Here is a 24,240-nt window from a genome sequence, read left to right on the forward strand (position 1 = left end):
CACAAGGATTGCAGTATCAGTTTCTGTCTGCCTGCTCCATGAAGACACTGCCTGTATCTCTGGATTTCTTGCTCACACAGAACTATGTGTTCCTGAAAGAGGTCTGTTGTGGGTGCCAAAAAAGAAATTGAAAAGCTGTTTCTGACCTGGAGATGTTGGGTAGTGAGGAGGTGATAAAAATGGATGCCTGGCTTTCATGCAGTTATTACCATCCTTTAGCTCCTACTAAGGAAACTTTAAAATGAAAAGCATTATTTTATTTTGTAGTAGCTGTTTTGAATGGTGACATGCTTTTGAGAAGAACAGAAGTATAAATGCACCAAAGCAGAACAGACAGACAAAATGTTTAATACATTGAATGGATAAAGCTCTTGTTCCCACAGGGTTTTGCACAGATCGTCTTGGGGCAATGCCAGGAACCTACAGGTGGAGGCGGCCTTCCCTTAGTCCTCATTCCCTTCAAGCAGCTCTCAAACTTACAACTCCTTGAACCCTGGAAGTACATGGCTTTTTGCTTCTCGCCAGATGATTTATAAGGGTTTTGCCAGCCAGCTAGAAAGCCTGTTGTTTGAAATCCTTTAAAACATTTCATCTTATCTGGTAAGATATAGTCAGCTGAAGAAAAAAATGCACGTTATAGCACGTCTCAGAACTATTACTGATTGCCATTGTTTTGCCCTATAGAAGGTGGTGAGGTAGCTCTGTGATGTTGCTATAGTAGCTGCAGTTCTTAAGTGTCATCCTGAGAGTTACAGGGGCCATGAAGGTTACTCCAAAGACAGACAGTGATTAATGCTACTATATTCGTAGACTCTCAGATCTGAAACAAACCTCAGGAGGTCATCTAATCCATACTTTTGCCTGAAGGCAAGGTAAACTCCACTTAAAACATTCCTTACAGACATTTGTCTAACCCAGTCTCTCCACCAGAGATGGAGATTGAGCAACATCCCTGAACAATTTACTCCAGCACTTAACTAATTTGTGTCTCTCTCATCTTCAACTACACAGTGCTTTTTGTCATCTGTCGTAGTTCCTTAGCTTTTGTGATGTGCTTATTTATGACGCTTGAACTGAAGATAAAATAGGGTGATTCAGACTTTCTAAATTAGTTTAAAGTATGAAAGTGAAGACCAAAAGAAAAGATTCATTTCTTTTGCTTAAAGTTAACGAAATGAGCTCTGCTTGACTGGGGAATGGGTTAAATAGAACCACTTGGCTTCCAACTACATTTCACCTAAAGAAATACGAGCAAATTCTGCTTCTGAAGCACATCATACTGAAAAATTTAGGGACTCTGGGACTGTTTATTGTACATAAAGGTATTGCAGGGGATAATATATCATTAGTTTGCATAGAGGCTTTCTGTAATTTAGAATAGAATATATACTGTATCCTAGCAGAAAATAATGTACACTTGATGAAAATTATCTGTCTGAGTATTAGTGGCTTTGTCAAAATAACAGATCAAAAAACTAATGTGAAATTTGTGTTTCAATAAAATTAATGGAGCCCATCACTAGGGCTTGAGAAAGTAGTTTGTGATGCTCTGACAGTGTAGCAGCTATAAATTAGCTGGATCAATTTCCCAGAGAACATCTAGACAAGGCAAAACAAGTCTGCATTGCAGCATCTGGTAGCCTGGAGTATGCTGGGTACATTAGAGCCGAGGGGCATGGCAGCAGTTCTGCTCTAGTTATATGGAATTCAACTGTTGTATGCAAAGACCTGTATAGCTTTGGGTACCCGAACACAGTGTCGGTTGGCCTGCAGCTGATTCGAGGCCATGCAGGACTCAGCAACAGATCATATCACTCTTGTCATGTCCCACTGGGGTGGTGTGTTGAGCACAGCTTGCTGTAACATTAAGTGACTTCAGAGCATGTTGCTTCTGATTTCACCTTTTTAAACCTATTCAGTATCTGTTGATAAGCAAATCAGTTTTATATGTTTCTCTGTGCTTGTTGCTTGTAAGAGTGTTATGCTAAGGTTTTTAGTAGTGGCTGGGAAGATGAGTCAAGGTTTTCCATGAGGGAAGATCAAGAGACATGTGATTCATCCATCTGATGTGAAATATTAAGTGAAAATGCCTGCAGTACACCAGGTAGGAAGAACATCTCATTTATTTAATTCACTGGGAATAATTCATTAACCGACACTTCTGATTTGTGTCAGTCAAAACTAAACTTCCATCTTGAGTTGGTTCTCACTCTACGGCCCTTCTGTTTCATTTGTGAATGTATGCTGGATTTGACTTTAAAACAGCTTTATGCACACTGTTTTATTTGATGCCACTGAGCACCATTAGTATTCTAATGAATACCATTACTTATAAAATGATGTTGGTCCTGAAAGTATTGCAAGTGGTAAGAATATTAAACTCAGTGCCACTTTAATATCTGAGTTCTGGTGCTAATTGCAAGTGGTAAGAACATTAAACTCAGTGCCACCGAAATATCTGAGTTCTGGTGCCAGTTTTAAATCTCTGATGCCTTTAATGGTGAATATTAGAAACTAAACCTGGATGCATCTATATACATACCTATTTTGTGACAGTCCTTTTCCTTCATGCAATGAACTGACTGGAAGCAATGCAACTACACTGGTAAACTGGACTTATTACTTCTTTCTACGTCACACTACTCTAAATAAAAGACTTAGATGACAAATGATAATCTAGGATTTCTCTGCAAAATACTGTATAAATGTCTGTTTAGTAGCCTGCTGAGGGAGGGCATTGGCTGCTTTGTAGGATCTCTGTTGAATGGCACTGGGCTTTTCCTTTTGTCTGACAAAGTTGCTGTGGAAAAAGATTGACATTCACTGGTGTGGTAAGACTAGGACAGGAGCTCAGGGTGTGACATCCCTCCCCTCAAGTGTTAAACACGTTTATTGAACATGGTTATATGTGAGAATGCATTCAGAAAGCAGGAATGGCACCTGAGCTCCTGAACTACTCTTTCCTGTTGGCTGGCATTATGTCTCAAGTGGGACATAATTAGTGCTAGGATGTTTGAATCAATTTCAGATCATCTCCAGCCAGAGGTTGACTTGGCTGTGTTCCTGTTCAGCAATGTGTATTTTAGTCAGAGCTTCACTGTGCCTTGTAAATAGAGTAATATACTGACTAAAAAGTGCAGTCTTATGCAGATCCCATTTGGTGAAAAGTTTAGTCCCTAACCTCCCAAGTAATTTCTCTTTTCTGAGTTCATCGAAACATTTCTGTAATGTTTAGGTTTGGGGAATGGGATTCACGTGGGCAATTGGGTGTCACTAAACTAAGAGATGCATCCAGAGTCCTAATCTTCCCTTGTATTGAGTTATGGTAGAAACTGGAACAGTTTAACAGAAGAGGTCAGGGAAGATTAATCCTCTGTAGCCCACAGTTTGGGGCAAACTGTTTGAAGATGAACAGCCAAAGTTCATATTTACACTCCAGGACAGACAGATTGAACTGTGATTCCCAGTACCATTTGTGCACCAATTATGGGAATGGTAGGAGATTGAGAGACTGAGGAAAGAAGGATAGGGAGAGGGTAAGCATCTCTCTTCTTACTTTTTCTTTGTAAGTCACTGTATGAGATTATTTCATTTTTTTTTTTCCTTTAAAAAAATCTGCAAATGGAAATGTTTTATTTTGGATAAAAACGGGTACTGTGTTGGTACTTATCACTTCTTTTTTCATCAGTTTGTCACTGATGACTCACTGATGGAGTTCTGAACAAGTGTGGGTTTAGTTTAGTTCTAGAAACCCATACAAGGGCTGCTCTTAGGCACTGTAATTAAATTAGCTGGGTACGTTCTGATTTCATATATTAGCATTTGACAAAAATCAAACATTTTTAAAGAAAAAAAAATTCAACCCATGAAGAAGTGTTACTGAAATATTTGAATCCAGCTGGATGGAAGTATTCTAACTAGAGAAAATGACTGCTTTATGCTGCACTATTGAAAACATACTAGCTTCCAAATAAATTAGGACTCAGGTAACACCAAGTCCTAATTTATTTCTGTCCCCCAGTCTCATATGCCCATCCATCCTATCTGTTTAGCCTCTATCATTGCAGATATGAATGTCTTCCAAACATTGAACATGGCAGAATTTCTGCTTTGGTTTTAGAATGAAAGCCTATGTGCACAACATCTGCAAATTAGAGCTGGCAACAGAAAAGAATGAATTAAAATGTAAATCTGGCTGTGGCTGATATAAATATAAATCAAAGTATAAATCTTATACTCATCTGAGGTAGTTGTATAGGAAAAAGGTTCATACAAGTCTGTTAATAAATGAAAACTTTTTTTTAAAAGTCAAACTAGCTTTTATCACATCCAGAAAGGAAAATGGGTACAAAAAGATTTCTTTTTAATTTTATGGTTGTTCTAATTTTAATTTTAATCCAAGTTCTTATCAGTCAGTTCTGTAATTATTTCTAATTGTTCCAAAGTCACAGAGGTAAAGTTATAAACCATACTCCATAGAATATTGTAAAACGAGAGTATTAGCAAACTGCCAGAGGATCAAAATAGGCACATACGAACAAAGTCTGTTTCCCATATAATCTGCATTAGTTTTATCATGATTTAATGCAAATAAGCATTGCACACATACTTATGCAACCAACTGATCATTTGCACATGCAGAAATCCAATTTAGTGAATATATAAACAAAGGAGAAATGCAGATTGTGTTTTCCTGTTTGCATATGTTACTGTCTGTGTATCTATTTCATAAACATTGAATCCTAACTATCTGGGGTGCTAAGGTTAAAGAGTAGTCACTGAGCTTGATTCCATGGCTAGAATTACCAGATGGCTTTTTATGGTCATGCATATTTCCGAGCATTATTTCAATGAAAAAGATCGTGTAACATCTACAATTTTTTTGGAATGAAATGCAAAATAAAGCAAGCATAGTTACCAACCCAAACCTCTGCCCCGGATTAATTAGATTTGCAAATTTTCAGAGATCCTACAGCCTATTTTTGGATACAGCTGGAAACGATGTTGAGCATGACAGTGTCTTTACAATGCTCATTTAAGAACAGGTCACTCACAAGATGGCTCATCTAAATGGTTTGATTTGCAGGGTCTTTATTACAGTTTTTGCAAAAAAAAAAAAAAAAAAGGATTTGTATCTCTCTAGGTACAGGAAAGATAAATTACCTTGGCTCTTATCAGTGCTTTCTCTTCTAGTCTAATATTTCTGTTATCATAATTAATTCTTTCTGTGCTTAGGAGAAACTTATCAAGATTCAACCTGTTTAATTCTCTGTCTTCTCTTTTTCAAGTTCAACATAAGACTGATTCCCCCTCCTCTGTTTTCTTTCAGTGCATCTTCCCACCCCACTTGAACTATTCAGGTTTTGTCAGCCTTCTTGACAACCATGAACTGAGGTAATTTTACCCTTTTCAATCTTTTAACAGGTTTTATTTCTCCTCACCCCCAACAATTCATTAACTTATAATTTTTTTCAGGTGTAAGAGCAGTGACCTTTCTCCCTTTTTTACCTTACCCTGAATCTGGTTTTGATACCACAAGTCAGAAGGCTTTTTTACATACACGGTGGGTGGAATAAGGGGCGTTAGCATGTTACTGACAGTGTCAGTAAACCCGAGAGCATCAGCACGTCCCTGCCAGGCACTAACTTTTTTTTGTCCCCTTCAGTTCTCTTAGACTGATTTTTAAGGAACCAACACCACTTCTTTCATCTCTTTGTTTATGGCTCCAGACCTTTTCAGTTTTGATCTTACTTTGAATAGCAATTGGAAAGGAATAGTTAAGCTCATATTCAATGTCTAGGGATTTAGCAGTCACGTTAAAAACAGTTCAAAGTAAATAATATGAAGCTCCATTCAAATAGTGCTGATATATTTCTAATTTGTGTTTGTGTGAGTGATAGTATGAAGGTACTTTATAATGTAGATGTTGCCTGAGTCTGTATCTGAAATGGATTTAAAAGAATGTTTTACTAGATTAATGACAGGTTTTCCGATTCTCAAAATTTTGTGGTTGTTTTTAATCTTACAATTGGGTGACTTCTTCCTGCTAAGGAATATGTCTTGTTGATCTAGCAATAGCAAAAATTATATTCTGAAAACTGCGCACTGTGGAAACATATATAGAAACACAGATGGCTGGATGATGGTTTGAGTTTTGGGAACTATGTGATTCTTAAGGTTCTTAAGATGTTTCATCACTTAGATGGCTGCTCTGCACCAAGAAATACATTGTGCTGTCTACTTCAATGCTATAATAACACTTTAAGATGATGGGAATGGTCCTAAGTTGGAAGCAGACTGCTTTGCCTCCTTATGACTTATGGAAGAACCAGGTGGTCTACTTATATATAAGAAGTTTTGAGGTTATTTCCTTAAAATCTTTAATTGTCTTAAGAGACACCTTAAGTAACAACTTCTAAGATTTGTCCTCCTGAGAGCCTGACGAGGCCAGCAGCTTTGCAAGCGGGAGATGAAGCAAGTGAAGAGAATACAACAAAAATGTAGGAGATAACAAGGTAATTGAAGGGTATCTGTACAGCAAAGCAGAGCTTTCCATTGCATGAGACTAATCTAGCTGTGAATCTCCTAGGAGCTCCACGGTGAGTAATCTCCCATCTAACATATTAACAACTTGGCAGCTTTCCAGGAAAATACATATATGAGGTTGAAGATGAGGGTCGCTGCATGCTTTGGCTATTATGTGCATACCTCAGGCCTGCGCTTCTGGAGTAGGGGAACTGCACTGTTATTGATGGAGTCCTATGTAACTCACTGTATGACAGAGATTGATAATTAAGCTCAAGTGTAGCTGCTGTGACTTTTCATTTGCAGGTTTTACAGACTGTAACAATACAGCCAGGTGAAAAAAGCCTGTCCAGATAGCTGACTGAGATCTGCAGTAACTCCTCAATATCTCTCTGAAATTCTTACTAATTCTTTTGTATCTATGTAATGTTCTGGATGTAATTTCACTGCCATGGGAGGGAGTATGTCCTGATGTTATTCTAGTTGTGTACTTTGTATCGCTGTGTAAACAGATTGCTACTGATAATAAATATTTCATTTTGTTAAGGCTACTTTTAAACAATATGGGAAAATATCACTATTTTTCGAGACTAAATCTGAGACAGGTGTTTCCAGTTTTACTGTTTCTCAAAGATTTCCTGTTAAAGCAGAAAGTTATTTTTTGCGCAGATCACAGGATATTATGAAAAAAGTTGATGATTATTCATTTTGAGTGGCAGCAGTGTTGTGACTCACCCTTTTCATGGGCATCATTCCCTACATTCATAATGGATTTTGAAAATTGGAGCAGGCTTCTGCCAACAAACAAAATATTAATGAAATGTAGGGTTGCATAATATAGTTTTTGCATAATATGATTTTTCCCAGAAAATGAAATGACCACCTCCTAAAAATAAACTGAGGAAATGGTTTATAGTCTTATTTTGCTGTGAGCCAAAAGATATTTGGGTGAGAGCTTGAGTAAGTGTGCATTGGCATATTTATTATTTACAGACTCTCTGCAGCTTTGGTGCATAAGATGACATTCCTAAAGGTGTATTACACGGTTTATCCCAATGACTGCTGCTTTAATTGTAATCAGTTTATCATGCTTTTGAGCATGAAACAGTTTCCAAATTTTTGAGAAGTGTACAGTGCACAAGCAAGGAAGTGAGGATGCTGAGGACAGTGGAAACTCAGGAGTTCATCAGCATGCATAACTAAACATTTTCTGACAAATTACCTGGAAATTTTCTCCCAGATAGTGGAGAGAGATGCTTGACTAGTCTACAGCAGTTGTTAATCAATCAATCAATCAAATACTCCCTACAGTATGGATTAAATTTAGTATGTCCTTGGTTATTGCCTGATCCCCCAAGTGACAGCACAAACCTTTTGTTCCCTTTCTCATGCTTCTCCCACCTAAGGCTGTAAGTAGGGATTCAGATCAATGCCTTTAGAAACAACTTGGAAAAAGCAACTGGATTTTCTACAGTCAAGGGGAGGGTAATAAATAATAATAAAGCCCATTAATCCTCTTTTCCATTAGTGGCAATGTCAGATAAACCTGCTTAGAGACTCTTGAGAAATGTTACATGGATGATTTATTGTATGTGTAGTTTTAGATGTAAGTGTAATTTTGAAATGTGGTACCTCTATAGATTCACCAAATGATAGAATAGAATAGCAGATGAATTACAGCACCACATAATGGGCAATTTCAGTATGTCTCTTCAGCTGATTTCACAGCCTTTTCAGTTAGTGCTGGCTGCATTGAGTGGATATGGACATCATTTGCTGCAAAGGCTGACAGGACATTTCGTGGTAAGAGTTGAAATTAAAAAGCTTTCTTTGGTGATGCGCTTTGAGAATAGGTTTCATTCAGTTCCTTTTCTTCTGCCTACTTGCTGTCTGACTTTGGCATATGACTATTTGTAAAAAATGAACTAGAAATAAATTAATTTGCCTACTCTGCATCACAGGTGCAAACAGTAGTTATGGTTTTATAAAAGTTTTTAAATAGTGAAGATTCATTTTAACAGTGTATGAGGAGGGATGTTTACCCTGTATTGAAGAGTGGGCTAATAATGAATGAGCTCTAAACTTTCCTCTCTTTTATAAATTTAATATCCGTATTGATTTAAAAAAATGCAAAATGCTTTTTGCCAGAAGATGACTGCTCCTCAAGCTCTCCTTAAAAGCATTGCTGTTCCTGACCTCAGCTGCATTTGCTTCTGAGAGAGGACTCAGCTACTTTTTTATTCTGCTTGAAATGCACTGCATAAAACTATAATGGGATTGAGCAATGAGTTGTAGAGCACCTGCAGGCAGGGTGCAGGCTCCTGATAGCGGGATGACTCAACTCTCCATCCCTCCAGTCTGGCATTCAGTTGTATTTGCCTTATGTTTGACTAAGAAATAATCTGCTAGATTCTAGGCAAACACGGTTTCCTAACACTTGTTTACTGTATGTTTTATTTAAAGCTTTAAGATAACAGTTATATATCATTGTGATTTGCTTAGATCTACACTGTGATTGTGCTTTGGTAATCATTTTAAAATTATGGAATGCAAGGCAATTGAGAAAGAACACGCAGAAATGATTTAAAGGCTGACTTTTTTAAAAAGAGAGCTATTAAACAGGTTAGTCACAACCATGAGTCACATGAATTGAGTCATGCTTACTTTTTGGTGGCTATACATTATCTGGTTTTCCTGTTTCTTCATGCAGCTATGAGTAACACTGTATTAAAAACTATTACTGCTTTGGAGAATGGCTTTTCCCTAATCTGTGTGATGCCCTGTCTGAATACATTTTTGCACTGGGCAGTTTACAAAGTCATTATTTGGCTTGTCCTTTCAAAACACTTGAGTGGCTGGTTGCATAAAACAAGCAATGAAATATGTGCCAAGTATTGAGTTGAGAAGAGGGAAAAGCAAGTAAGGGACTTCACTATCAGTCCATGATTTGCACCATTTCTGTGGGGGTTAGTAGGAGATATTAATAGTCATCCTGGTTTACATTAGCCCTTTTGCCACCTACAGTGGCTGAGACAGGAGGTTTGGGGTAATTATACAGAATAGAGATGATCTGTGAGGAACAGAAAAAACAAGGAGGGGGAAGGGGTGCAAGTATGTCCTGAGATGGTAACTGGGTTGATGGCTTAATAATTGTTGAAGCTGGGTTTGGATGTGTACGGTTTTTTTCCTTCTATATTTGTGGTGAGCATGCATCAACACAGCTGTAGTGTTAGGCACAAACCCAGAGCCTCTACAACCGTCATTGTAGACACAAAATTAGCGTAATATGTATTGGCCAAATGTTTTCAGCTTGGTGGCTACCTAAAATTAGTCTAAAATTGTGTAGGTGCTTAAATGTAGGTTTGGGAGCCTGGATTTGGGTTAGAAAATGTAGGCTGTAGTTCTCTAAGCATCAGTAAAGAGAGGGAAGTTACTGTAGCTCTGAATATTCCTGAATATGCCTACATTTAGACTGCACTATTCATTGCTCTTTTGTAATAAGTACTGTCAGCATTTTTGTTAATATAAAGTCAAGATGTCATTTCCTTGTAATCTTTACAGAAAAAAAAAAGATATTACAGTCACAGTTTCAAGGATTATTTATTATTTTTCACTGGCTCTGCTTCTGAGAATTTTCTAAAGACTCTAATTCTCTCCAAAAATGGATAGGTCATCTAGAAATAAGGCTTTCTTCCATGACTGGTATCTTGTTGATTGGTGCTGCATGACTGCTGGATGAAAAATATTATTAAAATTAGAATGAAAATGTCTTTATTACTTTTAATTCTCTGCTGAATAATGTAAAACCAAAACCAATTTTCTCTAGTTTATCAAAGAGGTCAGAGGACAGACACTCAAAGTTAGAAAATGTGATGATGTCATGAAAAGCACTCGATGTGCTTTACAACAAAGGATTTAAATGCCTCAAAAGGGAAAAGTAATTTTCACTGCCCTTTTGTAACAAAACTATTGCAATAGATAGTGAAGTGGTAAAGCTGCTTCCTGCGTAAATGTCTTTCCTATATGCTTCTGCTTCCTTTCAGCAGATCTGTCCAGGAAATACTTGAGTCACAAATAGTTTTCATTGGGACCAAATTTATGTGAGAAGAGGTCATTTGTTCAGTGTCATCAGTTGTTGTAAAGCTGCACAAGGTCATCCCAGAGAAAATACGTGCTTTCAAATTCTTTTTGAGCCTTAAAAGCTGTTGCTAACCTGGAATGAGAACATATTAAAGCAAATAACCAACAGAAAAAGAGAACATGGAATGCATTTTTTAACCAAAGGACTGACTGCTGTCCTCTGTGTCTATTACAGCATTTTAACTGAACTAATTCTGGAGACCTCTGTGAGACTTTCTAAGTCAGAATGAAAAGACAGCTCCTTTGCAAAGTCTCATTAAGTGAGATTTGTCCTGGTCCTTGGAAGAGGACCTCCCCTTAGGAGTTGGGAAGAGCTACAAAGCTTGGCTCCATGAAAACCACGAGCTGTTGTAAGGACCTTTCTGTGGTGCCATGGATGGTAGGTCACTTGTGGTCTGGCTAGGTCAGAACTCAGATCTTGGTATGTGGGGCAAGAAACTCTGTTACCTAAGAAATGGAGATGTCCCAGTGGCCTTGGTACAGGGCATGTCTGCAGACATGCTTGAGCTCAGTGCTTTCCCAGGATATTTCTTGCACAGCAAGGGAACTGAGCCAGCTCACAAGGTAAAAGTACACACACTTAAGCAGTATGCAGTGCAGCAGGAAAATAAAAAGCCAAGAGTACAGATGGTGTGTAGTTATGTGGACATTTCCTTGGCTTTGTAAAGAAATTAGGTCCTGTGTTCCCTGTGTTTCAGTGCCTGCCACAGGTTTATCTCCTTCCCAAACAACCATTATACGAAAGAAAACACTTTTAAGTAATGAAAAGGTAAATTCGGACATGTGTATAAGACATCTCTGTGCCATTTACTTATATTTTCTGTAGAGTTCTGGGTTTAGGCCACAAAGCTAAATATTATGTAACAATATGTATTATTTAATTTCTGTAGAGTGCTGTGTCCTGTCCTGGCTGTTTTACTGTGTTGAAAGTCCTAACATGCTGAGAATGTACGTTTGGGTGAAATAGAATTTCCTCTGTCTTTCCCTCAATCTAAAAGTAAAAAAGAAAAATATTTTGCTTACTGGTAAAACCAAAACAAAACCTGCTGAGAGTTAAAAGTTTTCTCAAACTTCAGAACAACAAACTTTTATCTGTGCTGAGGAGTGATGCATTGTCCTTCTGGTAAGTTAAAATAGTAGGTGGTAGGACACTAGCACAGATCATGAGCATGGATAGAAATAGAAGCCAAATAGAGTCAGACTACTTGCTATGAGAAGAAATTAAACCAGCAAGGTAGAAGCTGAGCAGGAGTTGACCACTGACTGTGGCTGCTAATATTCAGTGTCTTATTCACGGCATTTCAGTGAAATACAATGCACGGGAATATGCCATAATTGATGAGACTGTTCTGATGTCAATGGATCATGATATTGGAAAAGTTAATGGTCTGAATCAGTGGTTTTCAAATGTCAATGACTATACATTATAGTGAATAGAAATTCAGAAAAACAACTTGGAAAAAAAAAAAAAGGTGGGATTCATTACCATGCATTTTTTGTGGTAGAAATGAGAATGAGCAACTGGAGCTTCATAAACCTCCCCCAAAATAGATGAGCTAATGCTCAGAAGTAAAGGGACCTCCCCCAGCTGCCCTTCACAACTGTGTTTTACATTGCGATAGTGTGCTTATGTTGTTTGTTGTATTTATTCTGGATTTTGTTTGTGCCTTCCTGTTGTGTCCTCCAATATCAGTTTCATCCCTTTTGCCTGCCACATTCTTTTCTTTTCTGTCTTTTCTCCCTGTCCAAAATTGCTTGCCATCTGGACAGCTTTTCCTCTCTATGAGTGGTAAGATGTCTGGGAAGAAATATTACATTGAATCGACACCCAGAAATAAGTTAACTAAATGCAGTTCTTGGTAGGCTTTTACCATGGCTCAGAGGGGGGTCCAGAAGGGCCTGTGAGAAGTTGGATCTGTCTTGGTTTTATATTTATGTGATGCATGTAGCCAGTTCAGAAAAGGACATGTAAATAAACACATTACATCGATTTTGACTTAATGACATCAACTTTTCTTCTGACCCTAGTAGCCCTGAAATTAATAAACACTTGGCAAAGAATTAACAAGATTCATATGTATAAAGATACTGACTGCAGTGAATGGGGTTAAAAAGCTCTCTGTGAGACCCCGTGTCTTGTACGGTTGTATCTGGTATGTGCAAATGGAGATTCCTTGTTTTTTCAGATGCAAGAAGCAATGTTATCTTTAGTTTTTCAGAGATTTCAAACGTGCGGAGTAATGCAGTGTACAGCTAAATTCACTCCAAAACATCCATGTGTTACTGCCTGTATTTTCTTTTGTTTCCAAATGAGAAGTAGTTCTGGTTAGTTATTATGGTACAAGAGTCTAAAGTTACAGTTTACACTTTTGTAACTGCATTTATTACTCTTCTTTTTCTGAATTTTAGTAATCATTCTTGGTGTCACACAAACATTAGCCACTATTCAGAATTCTCTGAATATGATCTAAATTCATAAATAGAAAGTAGTTTGTGTTGAAGTGGTATATAATGGTGTAGTTTTACATTTCATATCTCTGATTAGTTTATGCATTAATACTTTATAATCTGTCTGTACCAGTTAGATTTTCCTGCAGTGCAACAAAAATAGAAAGTAGGAAGCAAGCTATGAAAAAGAAATATTCAAGGACTTGAAAGGTCTGTCTGACTTCATACCCCAAAAGTATTCAGGCACATCAGATCGAAGAGATCAGCCCTGCTGGGCTATAAATATTGTGGGTAATGTCCTCCGGTGGTACAAACTAGCATAGCTTTGCATGGATCCCTGGTACAACTGCCCAGCCCTCTGAGAGCAGCCTGTTGGTGTTTTCTGCTTGTTGTCAGAGCATACAAATGCACACACACATGTTTTGTAAACTAGGAAGAGGCTTAAAGGGGATTCAGTGTGAATCTGGTTTTAATGTGACCTGAACTGTCCCTCAGACATCGATAGGACTAATCAGTGGTTGTCATGTGGTGCACAGTATATGCTTGTGGAGAAGGCCAGGTGCCCTTTGAAAACACATAATTGCTGATAATGGAGCTCTTTGATAATGCTAATTAAAGACGTGTTGACTATATGTCACTGAGAATAAGCTCTGACATTAGGCAGCAATTGCTGTATGTTGGTTTTGTTATGTGACTTTCACATTGGTATAGATTTTGTTTTATTTCATTCCGGCTTCTCTGCTGCTGGGAAGATAAAGCTATAGGTGAAGCAAGGTAGTATGTACTACTCTGCTAGTTACATGGAGATTAGTGAGCAAGATTTGCAAAGTACCTCATAAGTAAGTATACTAATACAGACAGATATGGAAAAAGGCAAATACTGAAGTCTTTCAGGTTTATGGTACTGTGAATAGATGTTTGGAAGAAACATAAACATGTTTATACATGTGTGCATGCCTCTGTGTGTGTGTGTGCACACAGATTATGAAATTAGATTCCCAGGTGGTGAGGAAGAGCTCTGCAAAGCGAAATCTGAGAAAAAAACATGTGCTCTCTTGTTTATTTTTTGCTTTCAGAAAACAAGTAGATTACCCAGCATAATCAGCATTGCTCTAGATGGCAACAGTCATCTCCCCAAGAAACAGCCAAGAATCACACATATCTTGCATATGTCTTTCTCGTGTCTGGGCTTTACAAGAACCAAATTGTTTGGCTCCACTCATCTACAGACCCAACAGAAAAAGACATTAATGTTTTTGAATGTATGAGCAGCTCTTTGCTTGGTTTTCCCTTTACTTTCATATATTTAACTTCTTGAGAATGTGGTTTAGCTCAAGTTCACCTTTCCATTTAATTCTGTATTGGAAAATGCTGGGAAAGCTATACATTTAAGCCTTAATTTGGCATTCTTGCTCATAAATGACAGTCTGGCCTCTACCTATATGATCACATTCAAATTGTTCACCAACATCTGCACTCTTAGAAAGAAAAGGAAATTCTTTAATGTTTGAGAGTGAAATCTATTCCTGGCTGAGCTGTTTAGTTCTCTGCGGTTGTCTTCAGATGAAGAAACACAAAGTATGGAACTTCCTAATTCTGGCTTTCCTTAATTTTGATGTTCACAAGATGCTAATTCCTCTTAGTAACTTTACTATATGTAATACTAATTAATATTGTTAATGTTTTCTATTGTTTTTAGTAGGCCTCTCAAATTATCAGGCTGGGAGTGTAAAGGAGGAACATGACCCTGCAGCATTCCTGCACTATTAGATAGCTCGGACAAAAAAGAGGGAACGCTGTTTTAAAAAGCCACCACCACCAAAACAAGCCCACCAAAATGAAACAAAAAACCCCCATCATTGCCATTATCTAAACACATTCTCTACACATCCTGTGCTCCAGGGAAGAAGTATTGTTTTTTAAAATGTCTTTGACTTTGTTTCGTCTCTTCTCTTCCTATTATTACAAGCAAAAGGAACATGGTGAGCTTGCAGACACATCAGGCAGATAAATTAATTCAGAGAGGTCATTCTTGCAACTCTGATGTTTTCTTAAGCAAGTAGTGGTAAAGATCAAGGCTTCTTAAATAAGAACGTTTACTTTTAGGTATAGCGATCTGTTGAAGCATTCTGGGCACCTCAGTAGAATTAGGTGTGTGTATTTTTCCCCATCTTGCAATGCTCAGAGGAAAAACTGGTTTTGAATTAGTACTGTGTTGAGTCTCACCTGACTTTGGTGTAAACCTGCTGGAAATAGTTTTGTCATCTGTGGCAGTATTAAATTATCTGCAGTGGATGACTGCAGTCAAGCAAATTTTAGTGCCTATAATGGCTCATTCACTAGCACCAGTTTGACTGGTACAGTTGGGTTCATCATGTAGCCTAGTGCATGCTGGGTAATGATTCTTGGGCATCTCTACAGAGATTTTTAGCAGAGCTGATGGGACTTCATAAAGCAGCTTGTTCTTTAATAACAAAATTAGAGGTAGAGTTCTGTACTTCCAGCTTAGCACACTTTCTCAAGTCAGCAGACCTATATGAAGTAGGCTTATGCTAATTAACCAGGGCACCAGTAGCGGTGTAGCCTTCCAGCAGGGAGCTTAGTGTGGGCCCCCTGCCCCAGTGATTAACCGTGTTCTTGGGAGGTTTCCCCATTGGCAGGGTTAGTGCTTGCTCAGGTGTGTGCACCTGAGCTGCAGAAATGTAACCCAAGTGATGCGACTGAAGTGGTTCACAGATCAGAATTTCCAATCTGTACAAAATCGGGCAGTTCCATGATATTTTTCCCTTTAAAAGACAGGATCTGACTGATGTATGGCTGTGCCTTTTGAGCTACAGGGTAGATGTAGCTCCTCCAGTGCAAACTTGGGTGTACTATGCAAGAGTGTATGGGATTCATGGGCCCACTGCTTAGAAGGCTTGAGTAAGGAAGTATGTGCAGTTTGGTTGCTGAAATATCTTCAGAAAATATAACCCTGAAGGTCTGTGCAGTTGCACAAAGCTTTATCCAACCCAACATATATACGCCTTATGGAATTGCCCTGGATTGGATTATGACAAATGTGTCTGCACCTACGCTCAGCTCGAGTCTCTTCCTGCGTGAGCTTGTCTGTGCATTTTAAGACATACAGGAAGATCAGCTGAATGCTTTTCCCCCCCAGGTCCATTCACTCAGATGATGTGCTAATTAGGTCACTGAGAAAACCAAAGATACAGAAACTGGACTGAGTGCTCACCAACTGGCTTCTACATGTAATTGCTGTATTTTAATTTGTCTTAAGATGTTTCCTGATGTCTCTGAGAACGTTACCCATAAAAAGGCAGACTGCACGTCAAGAAAGCAAGTCAGTGAACACATGAATATTTTGAGCTGCAGAGTGTAGCATTCAGTATTTATCACTACAGGAAAGAGGCATGTGACTTCTTTCTCACATGGCAGCTCCTTGGTTTAAGCCTTACTGATTGGAAAATAGCAAAAGCATCCTGCAGGATCACTTCTGAAGAAAGGGCAAGGCACTGGAACAATCCACAGGGCTAACATTTTGCTGCAGAATGATCCCTGCTCTTATCCCATACGAAAGCCCTGTGTGTTAGAAGAGAACAGACTTGCTGAAGGCAGAGATGTGTTACTGCAGAGTCCCTCAGTTTGTTGTCTGCTTAAATAAAAGTGTTCTGTTGTAAGTGTGACCTCAAGAGTAACAGTGTGACCTGACAAGCAAGCATATTTAATCTGCTCCTTGGTGGAGTTGAATGTGTTTTGTCCGTGAAAGCATATGCTGTGTATGCATACAGGTAGGAGTGAGTGCGTCTCCTTGTTGGTACAATTTGAGAGGGAGATGAAGGACCGTTGGAGCACTTCAGGGTATTGCTGCTTGGCAGGAACACACGCGCTCCAAGGCAAACAAATTTGCTCAATATTTTTATGAGTCTCTGAGCTCAGCTGGGCCTGGCAGGGATGACTTGACTTCATCCAGAGAGGCAGTAGGGGGGAGATCATTCCAACTTTCCCTTTATTTGGGTAGTGGAACATGAATAACTTCTTCCCAGAGCTGGAGGGAATCACCTTGGGCTCCTTATCACACATAGCACGTCATACTGCATCTCTCATGTCTCTCCACAGCATCTGGTGCAGCTTCCTTGTATGGCCTAACCATAGTGCAAAATGTAATTGCCTCTATGCAGCAATTTCAGCACAAGCACTTTCGACTCTGTGGAATAACAACTAATAATAAAGAAAATAGTCTTGCAATAAATGTTAATCACACCCTGCAGGATTCCACTGAATTTGTCATTAGATAGTAGATTTAAATGCAGAAATACTAACTTTCCCAGAACCTTAGAGAGTTTAGAGTTCTTCGTAAATATGTAATTCTCCCTCTAAACATACAGTTTATTTCCCAATACAAATTCTTCATTATTCTGTAGTTAAGGCTGAAAGGCCTCATCATTTACTTGAGTCAGAAATGCCCTTAAGAGGACACAGTCATTTACCGAGATGAGCAAATTCTGGAAACTGAGGCAAAGGTTCTGTTCTGCAGGTGAAACCAAGCTGCCATAAAGTCTGCAGGGGTGTGTGTGTGTATGTGACCATTTAGACAACTGTAGCTTGGCAAGCTTCACTACTCCTCCTTTTTTTCTGGCCTTTTGGTCTTGATTGTTGCACTCTCTTCTGTTCTCCTGAAGCCAGAACGACTTCTGCCCATTTTTGTCTCACTACCTCTCTCTTCTTTTTCAGTCTTCTGCAACTAGACCATACTGTCTTTGTAAAGCATTAACTGCCTGATACATGTTTATAGTGCCAACTAATGCTGTTCTAGGCTTATGAACATATCATTTATATTGAGCATGTGTCTCTATTATGTGCAAAACTGAGCTGGAGGCTAAGTGATTCCTGTTTCAATCTTTCTCCTGACCTAGCAGTAATTCTCTTGATGATACAAACCAAATAAAGAATGGAATTTCTATGCCAGTCTATTTGTCAGCCATAAGTAGGCAATGTCTTAGTCAAATTTTCAGAAGTGAACAGTAACATATTTCTGAATCCTGGTATGTCCAAAATATATGTAGATGTTTTCTTTGGAGTTCTCCAACGTTTTTGTTGTCAGCTGAGAGCTGGCATGTGATATTTATGTTGGCTTGATAAACATTTGGCAAAAGAGGGTAAGAACAAAACTGGGTATAAAATGGGAAGCTTTTTAACAGAGAAAGTGTCTTTCCATAGATATGATATTGCAAAAAAATATGAATCATTTAAACTGTTCAGCGTAAAGAAGGAAAAACTGATTTAAAAGCCTTTATTTTCAGAATTTCAGAAAGATGTATTTTAATGACTTCAAAATATAAAGTTCTTAAAAGTATATCTGCTACTCAGTGGTGAAGTCCAAAGCTTACTTCACACGCAGGCGTAGCACTATTTTCATTGGGACTTCCGGATGATGGGAGACCTGACATGTCATCTGAATGTGGTGATGAAATATATCTGGCACTGAGAATTTCGGTATGTTGAAGAGTGATGTTTTATAGCATTGCAGGCCTAACTGACTTTAACATCATTACTGAAAATAAGGAGGTAACAGCAGTATCACGTTTTCCCTGGGCCTGGGACTTAGAGGGGAAACAGAGATGCAGTTTCAAGCATCTTTGGCTCTCCCTTGTAAGGTGGGGTAAGGCCAGGGGCTCTTTGCCTGCTCTGGTCTCACCTAGAGCACGTGAATAGGAAGCAGGTGAAAGGAAGTGAGGTCAGCTGATAGGCCCAAGCCAACATAGTTGGTGAAATAAGCTTTTGCTCCTCAAGAGAAATTACTTTATTCTGGGAGGAAAAGAAGTAAAGTTATTGTGAGTCTATTGTAGTTCCTATCTTAGGTTCCCCCAGGAGCATGATGGCTTCATCTATCTGACTGGGAGATTAGCACTGAAACAGGATCCTGGGTTTAGCTGGCCTTTACTTTCATGTATTTATTAATACTATTGTGATTTACATGAAATTTGTTTTTTCGTTGAATGATTTCACAACCTCATAAGAAGAGACTGTGCAATAACACTGGTCAAGCACCATCTTTAAAACAAATGTAAGTCTGTGAGTGACCTGAAATAAATGTAAAGTGCTTGCCTAGAAGAGATTTAGCAACAGCTGTATAGAACTGAACTTCAAACAATGGAAAAGCTATGACATTTTAAACTTGTTCTCAGTGCAAAGCATCCCTGGTTTACAAACTGATCTTCAATCGTACTCTGTTACTAGTAATAACAACAAAGCCCTGCAGTATATTTGCACAGGGCATGACTTAGCAGAGAATTTGACCTTAACTTTTGCACGTAGAAATGGAGAAGTCATGTGTACAAAAGCATTCTGTGTTCACTCTTCTTGTGTGGGCGTATGTGGGGGAATGGGGATAAATACCCAGTCTCTTTCAGCTCTACTTTAACCAAGCAGTGATGCTTATCAATGTGATTTTGTGATAAAAAGTTGTGATTCCTCGATTACACACTTGAAATGCTGGCTGTAAACCTAGTCTAGCCATTAAAAATCAAAAGCGAAGCACTTAAGCATTCTGGAATATATTTATTAATAATAACAGCAGATTTTTTTAAATGGCCCTCTACTTTTTGAACACGTAAATTGAGTTTTTGATTGCCACAACAGCCAGAAGCTTACCTTTTGTTTAGGTGCTCTCCTGTAAAAAGAAAAACAATAATGAAATTTATATATGTATGGTCAGACCCCCAAAAATGGAAACAGGAGGAGAAAAAATTTGAAGTTTTAGGTCTAAGGCAAGATTTAAATGCTAACCATTAAATTTTGCTTGTCTGTTCACCCTTCTCATAAAACCTCTACTCTGTAGGGCAGAAGTCCCTATAGACTGGCTGTGATATTCTGATCCCCAGGTAATTTGTGCCATTATATAAATTGACATATATATACAAATATGGGAATGAAAAGAGTAAAATAGTGTGTGCAAGCAGGTAGGAAGGCTGGGAAGAGGTGAAGATAAGATACACTGTTAGTGCAGTTGGTGAAAGAAGGGAAATTGTCACGGCTGTGGCTCCTGGCTGTTGCTGCCTGCGAAATGTGTGTCAACACCACGCAGCGGCACAAGCTGCTGCGGGGAGGAGGATGCCGCACCTCTCTGTATCCCTGCTCCACTTGGTGCTGTCATCCGCGAGGTGCCATTATCACAAACAGGAGTGCTCATAAGATGCTGTTGTCTGCATTGCCTTCTCCTCCCCCGCCCAAACACACACACGAAAGATCCCAGCTCTGGTATGTAGCAGTGAGATTTTTTTTTAAATTTCTTTTTCTGCCACTGTAAGATTTCAGGATGATCCAACAATGTATTTACTGGATTTGAGAGGTGTTTTTCAAAGGGGAATTCCACCACTGCCTCAAAACCAGCAGTTTATGGTATCCTGAGTTGACCCTTACTGAATATATTACCTCAGGTCTGAAACATTTTGTTGCAGGAGCACAGCAGCCTATTCCTTTCACAGGAATGGTTTCATCTATTGCTTGCTGGTAGCTTAATAACCTTTTGCTACTTGAACTGTCCTTTCTGCCAGATTATTTTTTCATAGATTCCCCTGGGGTTTGGCCATGAGCTGAGTGTGTAAGAGACCACTAAGCAAGAAGAAAAAACCTCCAGAGATCTTAGCTGAGCAACCCTATTTAAGTAATAAAAACAACTGTGTTTGATGAACCAATTACATAGAGCAAATGTTTAAAGGACAGAATGCCAAATACTTATTTGTAAATCTAAGCTTTTATTAGCAGCACTGTTACGGTTATAAAAGAATATGATCCCTTTCTGAGCCTCACAGACTACCTGCATCCCTGTATTAATTCAAAGCGCTGCTGGATGGGCTTTGTGGGTGTTGTAGGACTAATCCCTATGGTTCCTTGATTATGAGCATGTGCAGAGCAGCCGAAGGTACAGTCGTGCATGTAGAGCTAACACACAGAGACTTGCCTTGCAATGCCATGTTTGTGCATGTGTTCCTACAACTGAGAAGGATACAGGGAGCCTGCCTGCTTTGCTGACTTATCTGATGTTTTCTTGTTTCTGTTTCAGCATTCAGGATAATTCCTTCAACACGACAGCTTTAGCAGAGTAAGTGAACACTTTAAAGATGTCCTTATTTTCAATTAAGAATGATGACTTTAGTTACGGTAGACAATAATTGTAAGTAGTATGTGAGAAGTCCCAAGCTGTCTGTCATATATTTGATTCAGTTTTCCGTGATCTATTATTGACTGTATAGGAAGGATTGCATGAAACAGCTGCCTTTACGTGCTCTGTGACCATTTAGCAGTGAAATACCTTTCTGGAAGAATAGATGTTTGATGCACATCACACATGTTTAAATGCATGATTTTCAGTGTAGGATAAATCTCTTGTGAAAATATTGCTCATTTCTGGTACTGATGATCTTGACAAACACAAGTATGTCAGTTTTCTAAGAACACATGGTCTGTACTTCCTGCAAGCATTAGTAGAAAAAAAATTATTTGCAAATATTTTGAAAAAAATAACTATACATTATTTAGACAAGTACTGAATCCGTCATTTCTTCGTAATCAATTTCATAAACTCATTAGAAGGCCTTTCATATATATCATGATCATAAGGATATATATGTTGATTTTTTTGTTGTTGTTTTACAGAGACAACAGAACAGGACAAGGGAGAACATTAGAAAGTTAGAAAAGCAAAGGCTTTAGGAACTATTGCAAATGAAATGGTCTTTTTTTTATTTCAGTCTAAAACACTTCAATTTTGGTGTTCTCTACATTATTATTTTGCATGCTTTCAGTTGTTTCAAAACCTTTTAAGGAAGATTCTTCAGCAGTAATGTGCCAAGCAGTTTCTCAGGAAGGAAATGATTTATAGATTTGTTTATGTATTAGGTGAGTTTTACACTGCTAAAATGCTCATAATTTAAAAAACCCTAGCTGGCCAGTGAGCTGTTTGCCTAAGTGTTGTGGGGACAGGATACATTCTGAAAGCAGGCCAAGTTGTAATTGTCTGAGCCATCCCTAAGTGCTGTCAAAATCACTACGGGAAAAGTAACAATTCATAGGCATCCAAATAATTTCCCTCTCTTACATTGCTTTGCTTTATTTGCTCACGCTGCCTTGCTTTATTTAATATTTTAACTTAGTCATGCTTTCTGTGTGATTGTGGCAGATATGGGAAGATTTAACAGAAGCTAATAAATCATTAAGTAATTTTTTATTATTTTCCTGTGTCCCTATTAGTTAAGTGATGAATTGTGGTCTGTAAAATTCTGGGATGCTTCCCCTTCACAGAAGAATAACCAGATTACAGATAGTACATTTTTCATATTTTTTTCTCCTTCTCTTTTCTCTGTTCCTAAGTACATCCATCGTTTCCCGTAGAGATTCCCCTGGAGCGGCCCCTGTGCCTGCCTCACCCTTAAGGTTTCTGGGACCTGAAGGTGGCCTTTCTCTACGGTGCTTCGTGTGACTATGAAGACAAGGGCCAGGATGGCATAAAAGCTGACTGCGTAGTGCCAGCGTTGCCCCTGGGGAAAAGCAGAAGGGTGCAGACGGTGCGGTGCTGTGCTGTGCCGAGCTGATAGGCAGCAGCGTGGCAGAGCTGGGGCTGGGCCAGGCATTGCCTGAAGGGTGAATCTCCCTCATTTAGGCTGTTGTTGGTTCTGTTTCAGGGGCTTTAATTTTTAATCTTATCTTTCCAACATAGAAGTAGAAACATGCTTTTAGAAAACAAAGCAAGTGAAAAATGACATCTGAAAAGCATTGTCCAAATGAACAAACCTGGTTTCCAGAGTTGGTTTCCCTAAATCCTGTTTAGAGCCTCCCCCCAAAGCCTGTTTTTGAGAACTGCTGAGGATACACAATTCTTACTGATTTCAGCACTAGTTGTTTGTGCTGGCCTTATCTGAAAATAGGTTACTTTTATTTTGCAGAATAAAAAGAGAGCTTGCCATGCAACTTTAGACATTCTCATTTGACAATTTCTGTCTCTATTTGCAGCAAAGGGAAAATCAGGGCTTCCTTAATGATACAAAATCAGTGATACAATACTTTCAGGAACATTTCTCCAGGCAAGGCAAGTGCCCGGGGCTGCTAAGCTTCCAGCAAGCCATGCGTGCAGCCTGGTTTAGAAGTTGTTCATGTGAACATCTTAAAGGTCAAGTCAGCAAAAGGGAGCAGTTTTCAAGTTGTACTGAAATGGCTCCTGTGGAAAGGTGAAAATGGAAGAAAGTTAAAAAAAATAATCCCATTAAACCAGAGATCCTTTGAAGAAACCTAAAGAGGCTGTACTATAAAGAGTCAGAGCAGCAGTCCATCTAGACTAGGACCCTCATCTCTGACCTGATTCTGGCCCATGCCATAAGGATGTACTTACTTTTAAGAGACATATCCATCAGTCAGTAGTTAGTTTGGGCACTGAAGGAAAAGGATTCACATCACTGGTTTTGGCAAAAGACATACTTCCTGCCCAAGGTAAGCTTCAAGCCGTATGGATTTATGAATTGAAGCTGCTCTGGTGTATTCTCTGATGTTTTAGGAATGAGTGAGGTGCTCCTGCAGTTTTTGGGTTGGTGGGAACTCTCTCTACTACGTGGACACAAGCTATCACAAAACTTATCTAACTCTTGAATATCCCTCTGTCTGCTAAATACAGCTAAAATTGGACAAAAAGATTTACAAGTTACTGCTGAGAGGAGAGGAGTGTGCATGTCTGTGTTGATATGTGCAGACAGGTGGCATGAACACACAAGCTGCATTTCTTAAAGAAGCTAAGGTAAAAACACTCTGTGCTTTAATGATAGATATTTGCATTATATCGTGAATTCATCTTTTTAAAGGTCCTGCTACGGTCTTAGCCTCAAGCAGTGTCTTGTGTGAGTGAGCTTCCTTGGTTAACATTTATTCTTACAAAGAGAAAAATTTCTGTTAACAATTTCAGAGTGTGTTGCTTCTCAACTTCCTGACAATCTTTTTATTACATGATGGACATGGTCTTCTGTGATTCATGATTGCTTATCTTTTCTGTTTACTGTTATCTGGTTACTTGAATACATTTTGTCATGCTCACTTATGTTGTTTATAAGTTCTGTCTTGTTTTATGACTTTTATCAGTTG

The 24,240-nt window shown here is 38.6% G+C and overlaps 1 protein-coding gene across 10 annotated transcripts in view; it reads left to right on the forward strand.

Annotated features, from left to right (window-relative positions):
* FAM13C (family with sequence similarity 13 member C) overlaps positions 1 to 24,240 on the forward strand; it is a 142,702-nt gene that overhangs the window by 62,273 nt on the left and 56,189 nt on the right. For 7 of the 10 annotated variants that reach the window (XM_052798904.1, XM_052798907.1, XM_052798908.1 and 4 more), the window contains one exon: positions 21,179 to 21,217. In XM_052798904.1, the coding sequence (XP_052654864.1) occupies positions 21,179 to 21,217 (39 nt within the window). Of the gene's footprint in view, positions 1 to 21,060; positions 21,218 to 24,240 lie in introns of those variants that run through there. The other 3 variants (XM_052798911.1, XM_052798913.1, XM_052798912.1) reach the window with 1 other exon arrangement.

Source organism: Harpia harpyja, chromosome 10 (genome assembly GCF_026419915.1).
Source record: "Harpia harpyja isolate bHarHar1 chromosome 10, bHarHar1 primary haplotype, whole genome shotgun sequence".
Taxonomy (NCBI): domain Eukaryota; kingdom Metazoa; phylum Chordata; class Aves; order Accipitriformes; family Accipitridae; genus Harpia; species Harpia harpyja.